We start from the raw sequence: 22,443 nt of genomic DNA on the forward strand, positions 1-22,443 counted from the left end.
CAATAAAACATCAGTTATTATCTTAAAAATTGATGGTTCGATTTTCTATTCATATAATTGACCTATTTTTTTTTTAATTATCATATTCTCTCAAAATAATAATAATTTATTTAAAAATTTTGTTTCTTAAAAAAAAATTCTTTCGTTTGAGCTCAATCGGAGAAGCAAAGTGCCACAATTGCATTTTTGTGGCAACGAGACAGTAATTGTGCGACATTTGTTCTAACTCAACGAACAAGTTAGTCGTGAGAAATTTAAACTTCGCAGACAACGTCGACATATGCTTGAGTCTCGATTCACGTTTGAGAGAAATGTTTCGAGAAAACACGTTGAAAACAATTTGAAAAAAAAAAAATGTTATAAGCTGAAGGCGATTAGGCAACAATAACTTTGATAGGATATTACTCGGGCAGAAAAAGTGACAATTAGTCATATTTTGGGACATTTTAGCCTTAACGGACGTAGACATGATTTTGGTGAACAGTCATACATTCTGTATCTAAGAAGAAAGCATGTAAAAGGGGTTTGGAACGAGAATGCAGCATTGGACAACACGTCCTAGACAAACATAACTAGAACATCTGACATATGGTCATAGTTAACACGGCTTGAACAAGTATAACAGTGACACGAAACCACTTACAGTGAAGCTGATAGATACTACGCATAAATGTCTAAGAAGAAAGCATGTAAAAGGGGTTTGAAACGGGGATGCAGCGTTGGACAACACGTCCTAGACAAACATAACTAGAACATATGACATGTGGTCATAAACAACACGACTAGGACAAGTATAACAGTGACACGAAACCACTTACAGTGAAGCTGACAGATACTACGCATAAATGTCTTAATCCTTATGTTACGAGTGACTGTAATCTCGCACGTCGTTAGCTCCGACATTATTAATTGATTTCGATTAGGTTAGTTTATAATTTTTGTTTTTATTTAGAAAGTTAAGAAATATTCTATTTTTTTTTTTTTTTTTTTTTTTTTAATTTTTGAAAATCATATTTTTGAGCGTGGGAACATAAGCGTACAATGAGAGAACAGTGAAAGCCCATGAAAGCAAGCTATTCTTGGGACCTTGGCAACTTCAAACCGTAAAATAAATTTTAATTATTCGTCGTTAGCTCCATTTTTTCTTTTTTCTTCTCGGGAAATTTATTGATCGATTTTAAAACAAAGATTTAATGGGTTTTTGAAGAATCCAACAAAAAAAAAAAAAAAAAATGGAAAAAAGAAAAAAAGATTTTCAATCTCACCCTTGAATGTCAAATATAAACAAAATTAACGAAGCCAGAGGCAAATTACAGAAGCAGTGAAGAATTCTTGTGATACCAAATTTCTCTCAAATCCCAAGGTCAGTGAATTCTCTTCCTCTTCGCTTCTTCGATTTCCATTATTTTCTGGGTTCAATCCGTGTTCTTCTTTTTACCCCGCAGATCATAATTGCAATGATCCTTGATTTTTGTTACCTTTTACAATTTAGTTTTCGTTTCTTTGTTCATCGAACTCTACTTTTTTTTCTTCTTGTTTCAATTTTGATTTTCCGACTTGCTGTTTGGTTGCTCGGAAAACAGAACAATCGTTGAGAAAATTTTGGTTTCGGATATGTTTGTTGATTGTTTCTGTTTGTACTAGAGACATTTTGAAATTGAAAGCTGAAACTATGCTACTTTTAGTTCTATCGAGTCTATTTGAATGTCGAGTTTATGATTTTGCGATTATATTTTCGTTTCCGTTCCAGCATTTTCTTAGCAACCGAACATCGTATGAATGCGATTTCGAAGTCGTTATGGTCCGATTCTAGTGATGGAGATACTTTTGCTTGATTGTCTGGTTAGTTGATGAACAAGCGATTGAAGAAGAAAATACCAAATGATTTCCTATTTTATTGTTGTAATCTCGCTTAGCAATCCAGATTTGAGAGACGATTGTTCATTCAAACGTTCATGATTTCAGTTTTAATATCGCCTAGCGTTCCCTTTATTTCTTTTTTTTGATATGGGATCTGTTCAATTGGTTATATACATTCAGAAGAGCTTCAGAAAATCTGTTTTTATGTCCTTCGATCCTTTTGAGTAATTTTGTTGCATACTGAAAGTGTTTTTCATATTGTTCGTTGGGTACTTCTGATTATTTCCTTATTTTAGTTTCATTTAAACAGCACTTTGTGTTGTAATTCTCAAGTTTTTACTGTTTCTGCTTGAAATAAACAGATAGTACCAGAAAATATGAGATTCAGGAAGGGCAGTAAAGTTGAAGTGCTAAGCAAAAACGAGTTGCCTTCAGGCTCGTGGCGTTCTGCTGAGATTATGTCTGGAAGTGGTCACTATTATACTGTTAGATATGACAAATTTGAGGGTGGTAGAAATCAAACTGTTGTGGAGCGATTGTCGCGTAAGGCAATTCGGCCTTGTCCAGCTTCTCATGAGGTGTTAGAGAATTGGATTCCTGGCGACGTCGTGGAGGTATTTAATGAACGTTCTTGGAAAATGGCTACAGTTACTGAGGTTTTGGGGAAGAACAACTATTTGGTTAGGTTACTTGGATCTTCTGGTGAATTTAAGGTCAGCAAATTCGACATTCGGGCAAGAAGATCTTGGCAAGATGATGAACGGGTTTTGATGCGCAAGGTAGGTAGTATTTCCTTGATTACTTTTCACTTGTAGCTATTTTTGTTGAAATATTAAGTGTAAAATTTCAGAGGCTAGAATTTATTTTACATTATCTTGGTTTTACTTTTCAGTTTCAGTTTTCCTGCTTTGCCGCTGATGAACATATAAGTCCATTAGCTAGTGCCTAAGTTTTGTTTCAGTAAAAGCTCGGTAGTATTTAGTGTAGTGAAGTGTAGTGTGACATCTCACATCGGTTGGAGAGGGGAATGAAACCTTCTGTATAAGGGTGTGGAAACCTCTCCCTAGCAGATGCGTTTTAAAAACCTTGAGGGGATGAGATCACACATCGGTTGGGGAGGAGAACGAAACATTTTTTATAAGGATGTGGAAACCTCTCCCTAGCAAACACGTTTTAAAAACCTTGAGGGAAAGCTCAAAGAGGACAATATCTGCTAGCGGTGGGCTTGGGCTGTTACATGTAGCTTCTCCCTTTTTATGGTTTGAGAATGATCTTTAGTTTTGTCTTTGAATTTTTAAATTTTTGTAAATGGAAGCATGTATATCAATGTCGTTTGACTGGAAGGTTGAAAGTGTCTATTATGAGAGGGGGATTAAAAGCAATATTTATTTGTCTCCTTCAAGCTATTTCATCTCAGTCTTTTTCTAATGTTGTTTTGTGCATGCAGAGGTCTGGCAATCATGGTGATGATAGCAAAGAAGATGAGAAGGCAAGCACTAGATTTTATGGTCTGAGCTCCCAAATTCAGAAATGCCAAAATGTTCCCAACTTAGAAACCTGGAAAAGGGGATCGAACTACGAGTATTCTCAAACCGAAACAATGGGTAGAGCTGGCTTGAAATGTAGAGTGTTGAAGAAAAAGCAAAGGTATCATAGATCGGTTGCTGGAAATCCATCCATGTTGCATGAGCACGTAAAGTCACTTGTTATCCAAAGAGGTATGCTGGGGGAACAACTTGGAGGTGCTTCTTTTGATAGAACCAACGTTTCTGAAACGAATGGCGATAGGAAGAAACAAATGGGTGTGGCTTACCATTCTTTTGAAGAAAATTTCGAACTAAACGATGCTGATAGAGCTACATGCTCGGTTGGAAGTTGCAGTATTTCCAACAGTAACGGCCATGGGTTACCTTGTCGTGTTACTATTGGCCGCAACGAAGATACAGATGGTTCGTCAAGTGATGCTGAATCCTTTTGTCATTTGGGAAATGAAACAGGCAATCTTCTTCTATCCAGAGACAAGCCATTGGAAGCTAAAATCCATGGCTTAGAGTTACATGCCTATCGATGCACGATGGAGGCGTTATATGCTTCGGGTCCTTTAAGTTGGGAAAAAGAATTATTGCTTACTGATCTTCGTCTGTCTCTCCATATATCAAATGACGAGCATTTGATGGAAATAAAAAATTTAGTTTCCACAAGCATTTCAAGTAGATGACAAGTAAAATGCATTTCTCCTCTTCAAGTTTTAAATTTTTTTATCTGTAGAATGCAATATTGATTCTTGTGAAGGGTTCCCTCTAATTGTAAAAAGCAATATGAGAATGTTCTTCTTTTTTTTCTTCCTTACAATAGGTAGGGGTATAATTTTATAGTGTACAAACAACTTTATTGAATTTGAATTTATCTTAGCTCCTGAAAGTGTTGTGTTCTTCTTGTTGTTGGAACTCTGAGAAATTTCTGATGCATTTGTTTCTTGTGAAGATGCATTGTTTTCAGCAGAAAAACACAATATTCTGTACATCTTTTGTAGGTATCAAAACTCTTTACATGCTTGGTTTCTTGGATCTACAGATATCAATGTTTCACTGACCCTCTTGACATTGCCTACTGTCAATAGTTTTGGTAAGGGCTTCATGAACAGTATTATGAGTCGAGGCGTTTGATTGTGCCTGGAAAGGGACCGAGCTACCTGCTAGATAAGGTAAACTTTTGAAATGCTTGTCTGTTATCATTTTACTTCGTTATATGCTTGTCTGCAATTTTCACTGGATTATACCTCTTCCTGATGTAGCATCAGTTTATGTATATACATAATGATTCGGGCAATCATCTTCAAGGAACATCACACTAAAGAAGGAGAAAGAAACTGACAACTTTTAGGTATATGTTATGATAACATCCTCTCCTCAGGTATTTTGCAAGCTTAATCCCACCGCTAGTAGATATTGTCCTCTTGGGGCTTTCTCTTCTGGACTTCCCTTCAAGGTTTTAAAACGCGTCTGTTAAGGAGAGGTTTCCGCACCCTTATAAAAAATGTTTCGTTCTCCTCTCCAACTGGTGTGGGATCTTACAATCTACCCCCCTTTGGAGCCAGCGTCCTCGTTGACGCTCGTTCCCTTCTTCAATTGATGTGGGACCCCCCAATCCACCTCCCCTTCGAAACCCAGTGTCCTTGCTGGCACACCACCTCGTGTCCACCCCCCTTCGGGGATCAACCTCCTCGCTGGCATTTCGCCCGGTGTTTGGCTCTGATACCATATGTAACAGCCCAAGCCCACTACTATCTGATGTTGTCCTCTTTGGACTTTCCTTTCTGGGTTTTACCTCAAGGTTATAAAACGCATCTGCTAGGGAGAGGTTTCCATGCCCTTATAAACCTTCTTTATAAGTACACCACTGGTTATGGAGCTATCAATTTAAGGTCTCAATTACGATGATTCTTCATGGTATTAAATTAAAAAGTTGTCATTACAATGACAGATCTGTTTCTGTTCGATGAACATGCTGACTACAAAGTCAGCTGCTCCGGAAGAGTGAGTTTTCCAACTAAGTAAATTTGTATAGTGCAGAATTCAATAATGATGAGACAACCCGGCATAGGGTACATGATTTGGGTACATAAAGTAGAATTTACGGATTCTGTTTATTCCTCCTTATCCATTGCATGTTTATGTTATTTCCATTAGAGTAAAAAGAAGGTTAATTTGAGAAGGCTTGATAGTGTTCTTATGTACATCCTGCAGATATATCAAACTAGAGATGTGTATAGTTCCAGCTCGGCATTAAAGCCCGTGTAGAACTTGTCTCAAAGCTAGCCCATCACTAGCAGATATTGTCCGCTTTGTTCCGTTATGTATCACTGTCAGCCTCACGGTTTTAAAATGCGTCTACGAGGGAGAGATTTCCACCCTCTTATAAGGAATGTTTTGTTCCCATCTCCAACTGACGTGGGATCTCACAATCTACCCTCTTGGGGGCCCAAGCTGACACAGTGCCCGATGTCTGGTTCTGATACCATTTGTAACAACCCAAGGCCACCACTAGCAGAATTGTCCTCTTTGGGCTTCCCCTCAAGGTTTTAAAACGCGTCTACTATGAGATCTCACATCGGTTGGAAAGGGGAATGAAGCATTCCTTATAAGGGTGTGGAAACCTCTCTTTAGCAGACGCATTTTAAAAACCTTGAGGGGAAGTCTAAAAGAGAAAGCCCAAAGAGGACAATATCTACTCGCGGTGGGTTTAGACTTTTACAAATGAAATCAAAGCCAGTCACTGGGCGGTGTGTCAGCGAGGACATTGGCCCTAAGGGGGGTGGATTGTGAGATCCCACATCGGTTGGAGAGAGGAACGAAACATTTCTTATAGGGTGTGGAAACCTCTCCCTAGCAGACACGTTTTAAAAACCTTGAGAGGAAGCTCGGAAGGAAAAGCCTAAAGAGGACAATATCTGCTAACGGTGGATTGGTTTGGGCTATTACAGTGGATTTCCCCCTCGTGCTCTTCAATTGCTTTCAGATGCACAAGAGTGAGGTCTTGCTCTGTAACTATCATGCTTATTTTGAATATTTGAATTCAAACAAACCTCATCTCATCATTAACTTATTTGTTATACTTTCTTAATTAATCTCCATTTCCTTAGACTGACTCCTGAGCTGAACTTGCCTACTTTAAAGGAATTAGCAGAAGCATTAGAAGTGAGTTGTAAGTACAATTCACTTAAATTTGTTTATACCTTCTTCTTCTCTCTCTTTTGGCTTTTGTTTCTGCATATTTAAAATTTTGATTCACTTCCATTTTTATTCTTTTGGAGCTACTTTAGTCCTTATCATGAAACTTGACCTCTAGTCCATTCCATGAATCTATGTAACGACCCAAGTTCACCACTAGTAGATATTGTCCTTTTTAGACTTTTTCTTTCGGGCTTCCCCTCAAGGTTTTAAAACGCGTCTACTAGAGAGAGGTTTCCACACCCTTATAAAGAATGTTTCGTTCCCCTCTCCAACCGACGTGTGATCTCACAATCCACCCCTTTCGGATCCCAGTGTCCTCGCCAACACTCGTTTCTTTCTTCAATCAATATGGGATCTCACAAGCTAGTTAGTTATGTCATAAAAAATTTAAGGAAATGACTGAATGTGCAAGACCAAAGGAAATGACTGAATGTGCAAGACCAAAGGACGGAAATGAATGGTTAAAATGGAAAATAGATAAGGTTTAAGGACTGAAATCAAAATTCTAGAAGTTTTAGGGATAAGGAATGAAAAGAAAAGACCAAAAGGATATCTAAACCTATAAAAAAAAAAAAAAAACATTTATTTGATGGTATAGAAGCCTTATGAAACATTTAATGTTTGAAGTAGGTGACATTTGAGGGATGTGTGATATTGAATATGAAAAACCATAATGCCTAATCGTCCAACAAGATAGTAAAAACGCCCACTATGTTTTGTTGGAGCAGCAGGTCAAGTCTAATCAATGCTTTGTTTGCAACAGTCTTATCTTACAGTCAAGTCTATAACAAAGTCATACTTTTGAACTCCAAAGCTTTTGTTGTTTCATTTCTTGTGTCCTCTTCTTCAAAAACAGCTTTTTAGTGTGAAGCTTCTTCAACCTCAATGATAAATGCTTCTCCATTAATGGTACAGTTAATCCCATTGCGTGAAGGAGTTTCCTTCGAAGTTTTTAAAACGTGTCTGCGAGGGAGAGGTTTCTATACTCTTATAAAGAATGTTTTGTTCCCCTCTCAACTGATGTGAGATCTCACAATACACTCCCTCCGGGGCCCAGTGTCCTCGTTAGCACTTGTTATTGTTTCGTTTCCCTCTTCTACCGATGTGGGATCTCACAATCCACCTCCCTTCGGGGTACAGCTTCCTCGTTGGCACATGACCTGGTGTTTGACTCTGATACCATTTGTAACGACCTAAGCCCACCGCTAGTAGATATTGTCTTCTTTGGACTTTCCTTTTTGGGCTTCCCCTCAATGTTTTTAAAACGCATTTACTACGGAAAGGTTTCCACACCCGTACGAAGAATGCTTCGTTCTCCTCTCTAACCGATGTGGGATCTTACATTTAAACTGTTTCTTTTGATTTTTACTGGACCAAGAGAGGCAAATGAAGGTAAAAGCCTCCTTCTCTAATTGGTATGTGAAGTGTAAATAGTTAATGATTGTATTGATGAAAGTTAGAAGGGGTAAATGAGATATGATTGGCACATGGGAGTTTAGTGTGTTCATGTTAAATCACATCATTTCATATTTATTGAGAGGGAAAAAAGTGATTGTGGCTGGAAAATGGGTCTGTTTAGAAACAGGGAAGAGGCATAGCTGTAGGCTTAAGCAGGTGGAATTGTCATCCAGTTAACAAACAGAGCTCTAAGTTTTGCAGTGCATTTATGTGGCTCCACGAAATCCTCTCTTGTTGTCTCGTTTGCACCTCTTCATGATTGCTATTCCCATGTGGTTTTGCCTCCCACACACACACACAGGGAACGAAGCTCTGTTTTATTCAATTGTATATGTTCTTCATTTCAGTGGCTTTGTTCTACAAATATGACCATCTTGTTGATGTTCGAGTGAAATGAATTGTCTTGATCGTCTTTGTAACAGTTTAAGCTCATTCTTTGTAACAGTTTAAGCTCATTACTTGTAAATATTGTGTACCTTGGTTCGTTACGTATTGCCGTCAACCTCACAATTTTGAAATGCATCTATTAGGAAAAGATTTCCACATCCTTATAAGGAGTGTTTTGTTGCTCTCTTCAACTAATGTGGGATCTCAAAACGCGTTTCAAAATCATGAGATTGACGGCGATACGTAACATATCAAAGTGGACAATCTACTAGCGATGGACTTGAGCTGTAATGTTATCGTCTTAAATATGGGTGTCTTGCTTTTTTACCGTTGGTCCCAGTAGTTTAATTATCGTTTTATTTTAGTCTTTATCATTTCAAATATTTAAATTTAGTTATTGTATTTAGGATTTATTGAAATTGAGTAGAGCTAAATCTTAATCTAATATGAAAATTGACATTAATTTTTGATATTAAATTAAGTGATTTTGTTATGAGAAAATGGGGAAAAGAAATTGTACAATTATATTATATACAATCTTACTTTGATTGTTTTAAATGTAGGTGCATTATTGTGAATGAAATAATAAGGGTTAATTAAAGATAATATTGTTGAAAGTGACGGTTTTATGTACGGGCGTACACGGGTTAGGTTTGGTTGGAAAAATCTTTTGAACCGACATGAAATTGTTATTGACCCGAACAATCCTGAATAGAGTTGACCATCCAATCCAACTAGTCGAGCGGAGTTGAGTTGTTTTTTTTTTTTTTTGTTAGTTATTTTTAAAAAAACCTAATTATCTTTGCTACACGTTGCATTAATAGCTAAAATTTCATAAAACTCAAATATCAAACATTCACAAATCACAATACATCCAAACTGACTCGAATTTTTTGTTTAAAACAAATACAATCCAACCCAAGTCGGAAAAAAAAAAAAAAAAAAATCTAACCACAGTTCAACATTTATAGTTTGGGTTGGGTACTTCCGGTTGATGATCTTATTTAAAAAACAAAGCTAGTAAACACTATTTTCACCTATAAAACATCCGTTATTATTCCAAACGTCAATAGCTCGATCTTCTACCTTTGCAATTATCAAAATGAAAAATAAATTTTATCGACATAGTTCCATTGAGATCAAAATCAACAAATGAAATAGTTATGTGTTCGGATGGTACAAATAAGAAATCGAGTAACAATCGCACGAACCTACTCATCGTCTCCATTTCAAAACATTATCGAGTAACAAAGCCAAGAATTTTGAGCTCATAACATAAAAAATTCCCAAAAAAAAAAAAAAAAAAAAAGCCTTATTGTTTATAATATAATGAGTGAGATTTGCATTAATTTGAAGTAAATGAAGGTGTCTTTGGTGTAATGAAGGCCAGGCATCAACCAGCTCATCTCCTTTGCTTTCAAGACTAAATTAAAATAAGGAATATTAGAATGTTGATCTTGTCTTGTAGTGCAGGTGGAGGAGACAAAGGCTTTGATATTAATGTGGAAGCATGCCAACTTACACAAACCCATGAGTCATGGAGAAGCCTTCTAATAATCAATTAAAATCAAATCAAACTACATCAATTTTATAGTTAATTTATTAATTCCGTCCCCGGATCACCTTTACATTCCTCTACGACATGATCACGCTACCTATTTGTCTTGAATTCCTTCTAAGAGTGAAGACTATACCCATAATCCCGAACAGGGAACCTAGATCGCTCCGAACCAAACACGATTAACTTTGAAGTTCTTATGTTGGATCATCGGAAAAGAAGACGTCTCTAGTAGATATTAAAACTCTTTCTTAACCATAATTTCATAATTTAGATATGATCACCGCCCACAAACTAATACAGTTGAAATTCTTATGATTGAGCTACCGAAAAAGAAAATGTTTGTTGTTAATATAAGTAATGACTATATGGTGTTAGTTCGTTCGTGCACAAAAAAAAAATGATATTAATTACTCGATAATATCATCCTACATGGGAATTATTATTATCCAAATCACTTTGCATGTGATAATAATGGTTTTGGTTTCTCTTTTAGCTCAAATTTCAAAATGAGTATAGTGATGTGATAAGGAAGAATAATATTTTGAGAGAGAATAATAAGAATTGTTTAGAGAGAATGAAAATAATTAGAGCCATAATTAAGACTCACATGCTATTGATTCCTTCAACCAAAATTAAATTAGTAAGCACACATTTGAGTTCGAGTATAAAAAACAAGCTTAAAGATTAGAGCTTTTTTCTTCAAGATACTATAGAATATCTCAAAAGTTTGTAGATTATTCTGACCAACAAACACGAGTCATTTTAACAAAATTTGTCATTACCCACGTAAAGTTACTTCAAAATGAGATTCTCATAGAAGATGTGTCACGTTGGTGTATCGTCATGATCATTATGATTCGAATATGATCTCATTTCATTCATTTACTCATTTATTCAAACGTCACACTTTAAAAGCTCGTTTTGTTTCGGGTTTTTTCTTTTATTAAAAACGTTTGATTAACCCTTTTCTTAAACCTATTCTCAGAAGCCGCAATTTGAAAAGAAAAAGTTTGAATTTTTTAGAAAAACAACCAACAATGCCTCTTGATATGGTGACAAAAAGTAGAAAAGCACAAGAAAGCAAAGTGCTTTTATAGTATTATCATTGGAGATTGTAGAATTTTGGTGAGAAATTGGGAACACAAGGATGTGGAAAGTAGATATCACCAAAAGAAAATTGATACCCATTTCCCAAAGTCCCTATCTTTTGTTTCTTTAATCCTTATTGGTGAAGGCATTGAAATGAGAGCTTGGCCTTCATTTGTGGATCATGGAAGGGTTCTCTTGTGCTTGCCCAAACCAACACCCAATCATCAACAATTCCTTTGCTTTTAAACTCTCTTTTTCTTTCATGGGGTTTCTCAATTCTTAATTATTCAATTCTCAACCTTCAAAATAAGCAACCTCACATCTTTGCATTGGTAATGCCAAACATTTTGGTGTGATAGTTCATCACAAGATCAGTTTTCGATATTTGAAATGGTAATTGTAACAGTACATATTGTCTTTTTTGGACTTTCCCTCAAGATTTACAAAACGGATTTGCTAAGGAGAGGTTTCCACGCCCTTATAAAGAATGTTTCGTTCTCACAATCTGCCTCCTTTTGGGGCCTAACGTCCTCACTGACACTCGTTCCTCTCTCATATTTATCCACCGAAAGTAACTTTACTCGGGTTAGGCACTTGATTAAGCGAGAAACAAGTTCACGATCATATACAAAAAGAAGCGTAGAAATAGATGAAAAGAATATACATTACATACACACGAGAGAGAAACGAGAGAAGGAGGTACACAAGGGATCTTCATTTACCCTAAGTTGTTAGTCTCTCTACATTCCTAAGCCAAAAACACAAGTTTACATGCCAATAGAGTTACAATGAAGAAGGTTAGGGCAATCTTTTTTAGGGAAAAAAAAGAAGCCAAAAGGCTTGAAGGGAGGTTAGTTTGGGATGCATTTGTTGCAAAATATGTCAAAAGGGTTCGAGGGTAGTTTGGACATTTCACTAGGTAGGACGATATTTTCAATGTGGCATGATCATGACCGTTGATCTTGATGGAGCAATGAAGTGGATAACTTCTGGAAGATAATAGGTGCACCATATCGTGGATAAAGTAACATCTGAACTGCTGGTGAGTGTTGATAAGAGGGACCCAATCGAAAAGAGAACTTTTGAAGAATGAGTGCGAGAGCTAATTTTGCTTGCAATAGAGCCAAGTTTTGGCCTATACATGTCCGAGCTCCAAGCCCAAATGGAATGAATCCAACCCGATGATTGGCTGCCTTTGCCACACCTTCTGCAAATCGTCCTGGATTGAACTCGTTCACATCATTGCCCCATATCGTTTGATCATGATGAACAGCCAAAATTGGAATCAATAGCTCAGTGCCACGTGGAATCATGTAACCACCAAACTCCACATCAGCTTTCGCTTGTCGAATAGTTGCCACTGTCGGTGGATATAACCGTAAGGATTCGTTGATAATCATACTCAACTGCACATCGATCAGACAACAACTAAATAATTATTTTTACTAAATATATCATATAATTTTAACAAAAAATAAAAAAAAGGAGACATAATATTTTGTCCTAATATGAATACATATAATAAAGCATACCGTTTTGAGCTTTGTAACATCATCTTTGGAGGGTACGTCACGTGCTCCACACACCCTTAGTACCTCATCACGTGCCTGTATCTGCCATTGTGGGTGCATTGCCATGAGGATCATTGTCCACGTCAGCAAATTAGATGTGGTCTGTTTGCCAGCAAAGAAAAACCCCTTGCACTCTTCAACAATGTCATTAACAGTGATTGTAGATGAAGGAGAAGACTTGGATGCTCGAATCATCAACCCTAATAAATCCTTCGAGCTCGACTCGATCGAATTCTCGTGTCGTCGGTCGATCAATTTCATCAACGATTTTCTTATTTCTCTATCCAATCGCCACGAATTCACGTTCGTTCTCGTGGGTAAGAATCTAATCACGATAAAGTTAGCGTTAGATAAGATAACATTTTAATGAATTCATACCGACATTGTCGATCGGATCGAATCGAATCGAATCGAATCGGGGATAGTGTACCTGTAACCAGGGATGTAAACTTTGTCGAAGGCTTGAGAAGCAAGGATCATTTGTTGAGCTTGTAAGCGAAAAATGGCTTTTCCATCTTCATAGCTTGAGCCAAAGGCGGTTCTAGTGATGACATCTTCCGTTAGGGTTTGGAACCATTCCGACACTTCAATTTCCACCTCGCCGGAATCTGCTGACATTGCCGACCATTTCTCCAACATTTCCACAACACTTTTTGCCATCACTGGAATCAACAACTAATCCAAAAACATAGGACCCCATAAGAAAAAATTCATCTTTTTTGAAGCCCCATTTGAAAATAAACGAAACCCATAAGAAAAAAATGATTTTTTTTAAACCCCATTTGAAAATAAAAGAGACCCATAAGAGAAAATTCATCTTTTTTGAAGCCCCATTTGAAAATAAAAGAAACCCATAAGAAAAAGATCATTTTTTTAAAACCCCATTAGAAAAAATAATCTATCTATCTATATATATATATATATATATAGAGAGAGAGAGAGAGAGAGAGAGAATACTTTGAGGTTGTCCATGTGGAAAGAGGGAGAGATGATCTTGCGATGAAGAGCCCATTTTTGGCCTTTGAGGCTGAGGAGGCCATCGCCTTCAAGCTGTTTAACGAGTGGGTGAGGTTCGTTTTTCTCGCACAATTCTGATTTTGATGTGAAGATTTCTCGAATCAGGTCTGGATCAGACACTGCCAATCTTACCGTTGGCCCGAACCACACTAGAAATTTTGACCCTTTTCACCACAAAACACACAAAACCATTATTCTCAACTTCTTTTCTCCACGATCCATACAAAAGAAAAAAAAAAAAAAAAAAAAAAAAGAGCTTCAAATCTCTATATTATGTTCTTCAAATACTAAATTTTTCAATTTTAGAAGATGGGTGGCAAAAGAGATTCAAATACTAAATTTTTCAATTTTAGAAGATGGGTGGCAAAAGAGATATCGTGGATCATTGGGCAGGATCCCACATCAACCACAATCATGAATTTATAAGTAAGAAAGACATCTCTATTAGTACGAGCACAGTTGTAAAAATCAAAAGTAAAGTCACGAAAACTTTTGTTTTAAAGTAGTCAATATCGTACAGGGAGATTCGTGATTCTTTACCTTCCAACTAGTAAAGATCAAAGTTTAGGAGAGGGAGATGGGGTAAAATAGCTAATGGGCAATGAATTTTTATGGAAAAAAGAGCATCTTTTAAGGGAAGTAGTTAATTTTCAGACAAAAAACACAAAACAAGCAAATGGGTAGTAAAAATTTTGCCAAAAAAGTGGGAAATTTGAAAATTACAAATCTAGGAGAGAGAGAGAGAGAGGGAGGAGAGAGAAAATACCGTAAATCTTCTTCCAGTGATGATAGAAAGGAAGAACACGAGGAAGAATATTATGAGAAGAATTAGGAAAAGAATGATCGGAGGAAGCTTTAATCATCATTCCGACAATTTCCTTAACATTTCCGATGAAGAAACGGTAGGGAGGGCCTCTGATTCCTTGGCGGCAGAAATGGTGTTCTATTTTCCTCGGCCGCCACCACAGAACCACCGCCGCCCTCAAAACCAGTAGAAACAAGAAGGAACACAAAATCCAGGCCACCATTTTTGTTTGGTTGGGAGCGTTTGGGGAATTCCTGAATGGTTAGTAGCTTTGTGGGTTTGGGTTTGGGTCTTAAATACTCCAACACACACCCAACTCAGGAGAGAGAATTTTATGAGAGAGAAAGCAAGGCCACCGCCGTAGGGGCCGCCATTGGAATGCTAAGGGTCAACCACCAAAGGGTACCTTTTAATTTTATGGTACATTCTTGGACTGAGTCCCACGTTAGTTAATTTAATATCTTCCTTAATTTAGTAAAAGATCATGAATTTACTAGTGAACAATACTATCTCCATTAGTATAACGTCTTTTGAGAAAGCCCAGAATAAGAAGAGTTTATGCTCAAAATGGACAATATCATACTATTGTGTAGAGTCGTGACTCCTAACATGGTATCAGAATCATGTCTTAAACTTATTCATGTCAATAGAATCCTCCAATATCGAATAAAGAATTGTGAACATTGGAAGTGTAGTCAAAAGTGACTAGAGTGTCGAGGGCTCTGGAGAACGGAGTCTATTAAGGGTCAACCCACCCAGGAGAATCAATTGACCATTCTAATTCATAAAATTTCATTTATTTGAACCCAACTCCACTATTATTTTTTTTTTTTTTTTTTTTTTTTTTTTTTTTTTAGAAAACATTAGAAAGAGAAATTAATGGGTCAAGAGATATTCTTAAATTGGTGCCTAATAGAGCTTATCTTCTTCTTAAAATAATATACATATACATATATATACATATATATTTGTATATGGTAAGATATTGTGTATAGTATTTTTTTGGATTAAATTATAATTTTTAAATTATTTATTGGATTGAATTATAACTTAAATTATTTTCATTTTTTTATTTTATAATATTACATTATTAATTTTTATTTTTAATACTCTCAATTTTATGTTTAATTGTTTGGTAATTTAAAAAAGACATGGGTTCAAAAATTCTAAAGCTATTTAAGCTCCAATTTTTATTTATTAAATATTTAAATACAATATATTATTTTTATTTTGTTAAATTAAAAATGGGAAAAAAATTATAGTTCAAATATAAAATTTAAATGGTGGGAAATAGAACCTTCATATAATATCATATTAAAGACAAAATTTTCCTTTATATTAATTTAAATTTAAATAACTAATAATATAATATTTAGTAATTAATTTTTTTGTCACCCCATAATAAATATATTCTCTCTTGATGTGGATCCAACTCAGGTCAAACGTACAAAATAATTAATAACAAAGTAATTAAATAAATGCAAATATTTATCTCTAAATATATTTATTAGTTAATTAAAGAATATTATATTAAGGTAGGACATTCTAATTAAAAAACGTGCCCCATTTTGTATTATGGTATTTTATTGTGGAATAAATGCAATTAATTATTTCAGTTTCCCAAAGAAAAAAATAAATATAAGAGAAAGAAAGGGATCCAAATTTTAATTTTTCTATTTTTTGTGGACATTTTGTAATTAATTAATTTCTCAAGGGTTATTTATTTTTTTAATTTTTTTTTTTAATTTTGAGGTGTTTTTTAAGGAATGATTGGAGATGACAGATCAGCATGAGTTGTTTATTTTGATTCACATACCTAATTAGGATCTTCTTCATGCTGTTTTTAATTAATTAATTAATTAATTAATAATAATAATTAACCATTTTTTTGGACCTTAAAACAAGGATATTATCAATGAATTTAATTATTAATTATTTTATTTCAATTGACTTTATTGAAATTAATTAAGGGAAGCAATTGTTGGGCATGATCAATTAACAGTTAATATGTGTATATTTATTTAATTAACATATTATATATATATATATATATATATATATATATATAGTAAATAATTTCTTAAATTAGGTATAGATATTAAAATGTTTGACTTTAATATTTATTTATTTATTTTCATAAAAATAGAATTTTGTATTAACTATTAACTTATAAGTCGAGGACAGGATGATTCAGGGCTTAGTCGAGGACAGGATGATTCAGGGTTTAGGTGCATCGAGCTCCAACTTTTTCTTTTAGCATTGTGATTCGAGAATTTCAAATTATTCTAACTGAAGGTAGAATATAGATGGAATCGAGAAGGAAGAATTGGGCTCATCGAGCTCCAACTCTTTGTTTCTTTTTCAGTGGATTCATTAGAATATGATTCGAGAATTTCAATCCTATTGATTCAAGGCAGAATATGGATGGAATCGAGCAGGAAGAATCGGGTGCATCGAGCTCCAACTCTTTCTCTCGACATCATGATTTCCTCTTCTGTTGACGCACGAGTATTTCCTTTAGCATTGTAATCATGGATTATGAGCAAAACCGTTTTAACCGATTAGGGCATATACCCTAGATCGACAACTCAAATTCTCGTTGTATATTCTCTTTATATTATTTAGATTATTATGAAAATAAAAATCTCCCTTGTGATTATATTTGTATGTTTGTTTAGGGAATGATTGAGAAGAAATAAATTCCAACTTTCCCACATAATTTCTTTCATGTTCTATCTAGGAATGATTAGCTCATTCATTTTCAAAACCCCACTTTTTTTTTGTAATTTAATATCAAATGCATACATTTCGGACATATTATGAATCAAATTATTCACGTCATTGCACATGTAAAAGTGTAAAGATTATCAGTTAATGGAATCGACCTTTCATAAATGTTTCAAAACTATCATTAAAGTAAAAATCTGTTAGAACGTTGGATGAAAATTGAGACCTAAATTGAGTATAGCAGTGACCTGGAATGATATGACATTGTTCGGGATCCCAATATTTGACTTGGGTCACTACCCCACCATCAACACTGGGGTCACTACCCTTTATACTTTAAGGGTAGTTTTGAAACGTTTATAAAAGATCAAAGATGATATTGCAATTTTTTTAACAATAAAGCTTAGAGATACTTCTTATTGTTCGAAACCCGAATAGTGTTTATATAAAAACTTAGCTTCTCTTCTCAAAAAAAGATGTTTTTTAAGAGAGGGAGAGAGAAAGAGAGGCACAAAGGAGGTTGTCGTTTTGGAATGTTGCTCTTAAATTTGAGCACATGGGAACAAGGCTGTCTAGTCTTAGGGTTTGTTTGTATGGCTTAGGTGGGGAAATAGGCTATGTAGTTGACCCAACATTGGGGTACCCCACACAAAGGCATCTATCCCTAATCTTGTCCTAATAATCCCAAGACATCTTGGGACCTTATGCCCCTAATGTGCCTCCTATAGTAAATTAAACATATTACCCATAGTTGTGTGTGCCCAATTTCTTACCTTTCTCACTTTTCATAAATCCCATATAACATATGCTTTGAATTCCCCGATCTCTACATTTGTGCTGCTCCTTACTTCGTTTTAACGTTCATATACTTTCGAAGTATTTTGTTCTAGCTTATAATCGAATTGACTTCTTGCATTTCAATCAAAATTAAGCTCGAGATTTTAAGTAGACCTGTGTAGTCGAGTTTATCTCTAAGATCCCACAATGGTTAGAGAGGGGAATCAATCATTTCTTATAAGCGTGTAGAAACCTCTCCCTAACAAATACGTTTTAAAATTGTGAGGCTGATAATGATACGTAACAGACCAAAGCGGATAAGATTTGTCAGCGATGGGCTCAGGCTGGTACAAATAGTATCAGAGCTAGATACAGGATGATGTTCTAGCGAGGACACTTGGCTCTAAGGGAGTGAATTGCGATATCCCGCATCGAGGAACAAAACCTTTTTTATAAGGCTGTGGAAACCTCTCTCTAACAGACGCGTTTTAAAACCGTAAAGCTGAAGGCACTAACGGGTTGAGACCCACCAATATGTTTGGTCATACATTTGTATGGAATATTAAGAAAACACAAACCCTAAAATTTGGAGGCACAAACAAATTACAAATGTACATAATTTGTAAGGGCAAAAAAAAAAAAAGACAAGTGCATGTGCCTAGTGTGTATATATATATATATATATATATATATATATATATATATATATATATATATATATATATATGATTATAGGGTTGAACTAGGGCCAACTATTATTTTCAATGTTATATGCAACAATTTGATGGCAAGATATATAAATAAATAAGGGTTATCCTTATTTTGAGCATGTATTATAGCATAATTTATTTAATTTTCATTCTCGTGAGCCTTTATAGTTGTAAAAAATATTCATTTTTTAGGTCTAATTAGCTCGGGTCTCTCTACAGACCAATATGAATCTTTTCATTATGTTTTTTTCTTTGCGCCACTAAACAACTCTTTTGTTCGCTCTAGCTCATTACGTATCACCATCAGTCTCACTGTTTTAAAACGCGTCTACAGGTTCTGGTGGCATGAATAGGATGAGTATACGAATGAGCCAGAACATGGATAACGTAGTGGTTCGAGCCGGTCGAGAGTACGAGATTACTGACCGAAGACTGATCAATTGAGATGGGCAGAAGCCCTGCTATCGAAGGAATGCATCCAACAGTGTTCTGTCTCATGGGTCTCATGCTAGAATTGGCTCAACAATCCACTTTGTTCTCTCGTAAATCACTGAAATTAGAATACATGACTGATGTTACTTTGATCTGATACCTCTCGATTCAGAGAGGAAATGCGCATTTGTCTTATTTTGAGTGTCCCAGAGATGTTTCTATACCCGTGTAAGAAATGTTTCGTTTTCTTCTCCAACTAATGTGAGAGATTTCACTATCCACACTCCTTGTGGGCTCAACGTCCTCGTTGCCACACCAACCGATGACTAGCTTTGATACCATTTGTAACAATCCAAGTCTACCGCGAGTAGATATTATCCATTTTGACCCATTACATATCACTATCAGACTCACGGTTTTAAAACACGTCTCTTAGAGAAAGATTTCTACCCTCTTACAAGGAATGCTTCGTTCCTATCTCTAACTGATGTGGGATCTCACAGTAACGCTATCAGATACATATAGGAGCGATGAAACGTATAGAGATCGAAAAGAACACCAACAACAAAACACTTTGCTTGAACGTTTTAAGGTTTTGATCGAGAAACCTAGGAAAAGAGGTACAAGATGTAGGGCAATAGATTTGAAAATTAATTTGAACAACTTTGATAGAAACATATGATGATGTAGGTAGAGTAAGCTAATTGAACTCCACTTTCACTCATTCTGCCACAAAAATCCATCATCTTTTCTCATTGTATGGTTACATCAATCACCACAACATAACATTGAGAATTTCCCAATGGAATATTTTTGTTTTATTTTTGGAATTTTTTCCCCATGTCTGTGACAACTACTTCACACCTGCAAACACTGTCTTTTTTAATGTTTGCAGCCAATTGTCAAATCTTTGAATCAACCACAAAAATTCCCCCCAACAAATCTCCACCGTCCATTTTTCATCAACGACTCTCAGTGAGAGTCCACATTAGAACGAAACACGGTTTATAAGAATGTGGAAACATTTACCTATTAGACCTATTTTAAACCCTTGAGCGGAAACCCGAAAGAGGACAAAGGTTTGGGCTGTTACAAATGGCATCAGAGCCAGACACTGGACTATGTGTCAGTGAGGAGGCTGGTCTCCCTCCTTGAAGGAGTGTAGACACGAGACGTCTTAGAAGGGTTCGGGATTTTGCACGAAAGGTAATAGATATGCATCGAAACCCTTTTAAGAAAGGTAAAGACAAGCAAGGTATATATGACAAAGATTCAATACAGGATTTGAAATTTGTCGTGATATGTCTATGAATTCGACATCGACATAAGAAACGAATCATTATCTCTGTTATACATAAAAACGAGAGCATAAAACAAAAACGTTACCTTTTTTTTTTTTTGGTAAAAATTTTAATTTTATTTTTTGAAAAAAAAAAAAGGAAAGAATCTAAAAAGGAGAAGGAATCAGGTGAGGTTTTTGAGTACAAAGATAACAACCTCTGAGATTTGGCAGAAAAGTTATATAAATATAAAGAGAGAATATGATGAGGAAAGCGAAGAATCTGTACTTTTTATGCCTTTTTTCACTTTTTCAGTTAAAACCCATCTTTTCTAATGAGGTTTCACTGCCACCATCATCCCCTTTTTTTTTACTTTTATTCTTTTTTACCTCATCACGATAACGGATACGTTCTTACGTCTAAATTTTTATAAGTTCATGAATTAAACGTTGATATAACGGGTGAATTGTAAGAGAGACGATCTAACGACACCTTATACCCCATTCAGAGCTATAACTGAAGCAAGCGAGAAAAACGAAACACTGAATGTATGAAGCACACGAGGTAAGAAGGAAACTTCTCCGGTCATATGCGACCAACGCGCTAAGTTTATCTTGATTTGACAGCTCTTCGAGTCTCACACAAAAGAAACAACCCTGATCTTTTGTTAGGCTTACCGACCCTGGAAAATCTTCATATTTTTTTAAGTAAGTATTTAAATTACCGACCAATGCACTCAATTTAACTCGGTGTTTTAACCCTAAAATCTTCAAGGTTAAACGTACTTATCTTGGAGTAATCTTACTCTTGTGAGTGAGAACAAAACATGCTGAAAGAATTTATAATGGTTTATGGGGATAATTTTCCGTTTTAGAAGCACTTAAAGACAAGTAGACTATAAAACATGTTACAGGAATATGTCGAGAGTATCAGGTGTCAAATCCAAATCCTAGTTTAAAACATAAACCTCCTCGTCTCGTGTTTGGACCAGCCGTGTATTTAGTGTCTTATCCACTACGTGAATATGTTAATAAAAAAAATAAAAAATAAAAAACGACAGAAAAAAAAAAAAGGTAAAGAAACATAGGAGTGACCAACCAAATCATTGGAGGGACACACAAAAGCTCAACACTTCCTTCAAACATTATCCTCTTTAATGTTTGGCCTAAGCAGACAAAAAGAAAGCTCTCCCCTTTTCCACCTCTCTCTCAAATCTAACCTAATCATAGTTTAAATTACAACGTTTAGCCCGAGTTTTTTATTTTGTACCTAAAACAATACGTAAGAAAAAGGGTTAGAGAGGGGGATTGTATTCTCTATCATGGTCTCCACTCGATCTCCTCTATCTCATTTAAGACAAGTCCTTACGAGAAACGTCTCTCAATCTTCGTGAAAAAGAAACATACGTACCTATCTATATATAAAAACTATTCAATTTCAAGCTATACGACCTCAAATTTTCTAGACTCGTGAGCTGAATATCTCGTTTTGATGGGAAATGGAAGTATGAACACAAAAGGCCATCGTTGAGTTAGCATCAGCAATAGTTGATATAAGGTATGGAGAGTGACAAGTGCTTGATATCCTCTAGTTTATGCCTTCCCACATGCTATCTCCTTCCACAACATGATATTACAACCTTCATTCAATTGTTCTTTCTCTTATCATCATGTTTCCTTGCCCTACCATTAACTTCTCCTCTTCTTTTTCCCTTTAAGATATGATTTCCCTCATAAAATTTTGTGGGTTTTGTATGAAAATACCCATGATGGATTGTTTTCCTTGATAAGTCCCGATCTTCAAGCAAAAAAGGGCTCAACATGGCCTATGAAAATACATAACACGAAGGATAATACTCTACTCAATCATGGAGAGAAGCTGTGAGATCCCACATTGGTTGGAGAGGAGAACAAAACGTTTTTTATAAGGGTGTGAAACCTTTCCGCGTTTTAAAAACTTTGAGGGAAAGCCCGAAAGGGAAAGCACAAAGAAGACAACATTTGTTAGCGGTGGGTTTGGGCTGTTACTCAAGCATT

General features: G+C 35.5%; 2 protein-coding genes across 4 annotated transcripts; one reads left to right on the forward strand and one right to left on the reverse strand.

Moving 5' to 3' along the window:
* The first annotated feature begins 1,164 nt into the window (after nucleotides 1–1,164).
* LOC111805066 (Plant Tudor-like RNA-binding protein) lies at nucleotides 1,165–6,990 on the forward strand. 3 transcript variants are annotated; one of them, XR_015422815.1, is made up of 5 exons: nucleotides 1,165–1,363; nucleotides 2,223–2,639; nucleotides 3,308–4,564; nucleotides 4,655–4,743; nucleotides 5,607–6,982. XR_015422815.1 is itself a non-coding variant. In XM_087128016.1 (3 exons), the coding sequence occupies exons 2-3, from the start codon at nucleotides 2,238–2,240 to the stop codon at nucleotides 4,076–4,078; spliced, it is 1,173 nt and encodes a 390-aa protein (XP_086984142.1). In that variant the 5' UTR covers nucleotides 1,165–1,363; nucleotides 2,223–2,237; the 3' UTR covers nucleotides 4,079–4,575. The 3 variants fall into 3 exon arrangements, 1 of the variants encoding a protein (XP_086984142.1); XR_015422814.1 differs by having other exon boundaries at nucleotides 4,655–6,990; XM_087128016.1 differs by lacking the exons at nucleotides 4,655–4,743; nucleotides 5,607–6,982 and having other exon boundaries at nucleotides 3,308–4,575.
* A 4,674-nt stretch (nucleotides 6,991–11,664) lies between these two features.
* On the reverse strand, nucleotides 11,665–14,847 carry LOC111805330 (cytochrome P450 734A1). Its single transcript, XM_023690357.2, has 5 exons — nucleotides 14,443–14,847; nucleotides 13,617–13,840; nucleotides 13,090–13,334; nucleotides 12,621–12,984; nucleotides 11,665–12,494 (listed from the first exon to the last, which is right to left on the reverse strand). Exons 1-5 carry the CDS (start codon nucleotides 14,702–14,704, stop codon nucleotides 12,036–12,038), a joined length of 1,554 nt encoding a protein of 517 aa, XP_023546125.2. The 5' UTR covers nucleotides 14,705–14,847; the 3' UTR covers nucleotides 11,665–12,035.
* Between the last annotated feature and the right edge of the window lie 7,596 nt (nucleotides 14,848–22,443).

The sequence above is a fragment of the Cucurbita pepo genome, chromosome 11 (assembly GCF_057944985.1).
Source record: "Cucurbita pepo subsp. pepo isolate OVF chromosome 11, ASM5794498v1, whole genome shotgun sequence".
In the NCBI taxonomy this organism is placed as follows: Eukaryota; Viridiplantae; Streptophyta; class Magnoliopsida; order Cucurbitales; family Cucurbitaceae; genus Cucurbita; species Cucurbita pepo.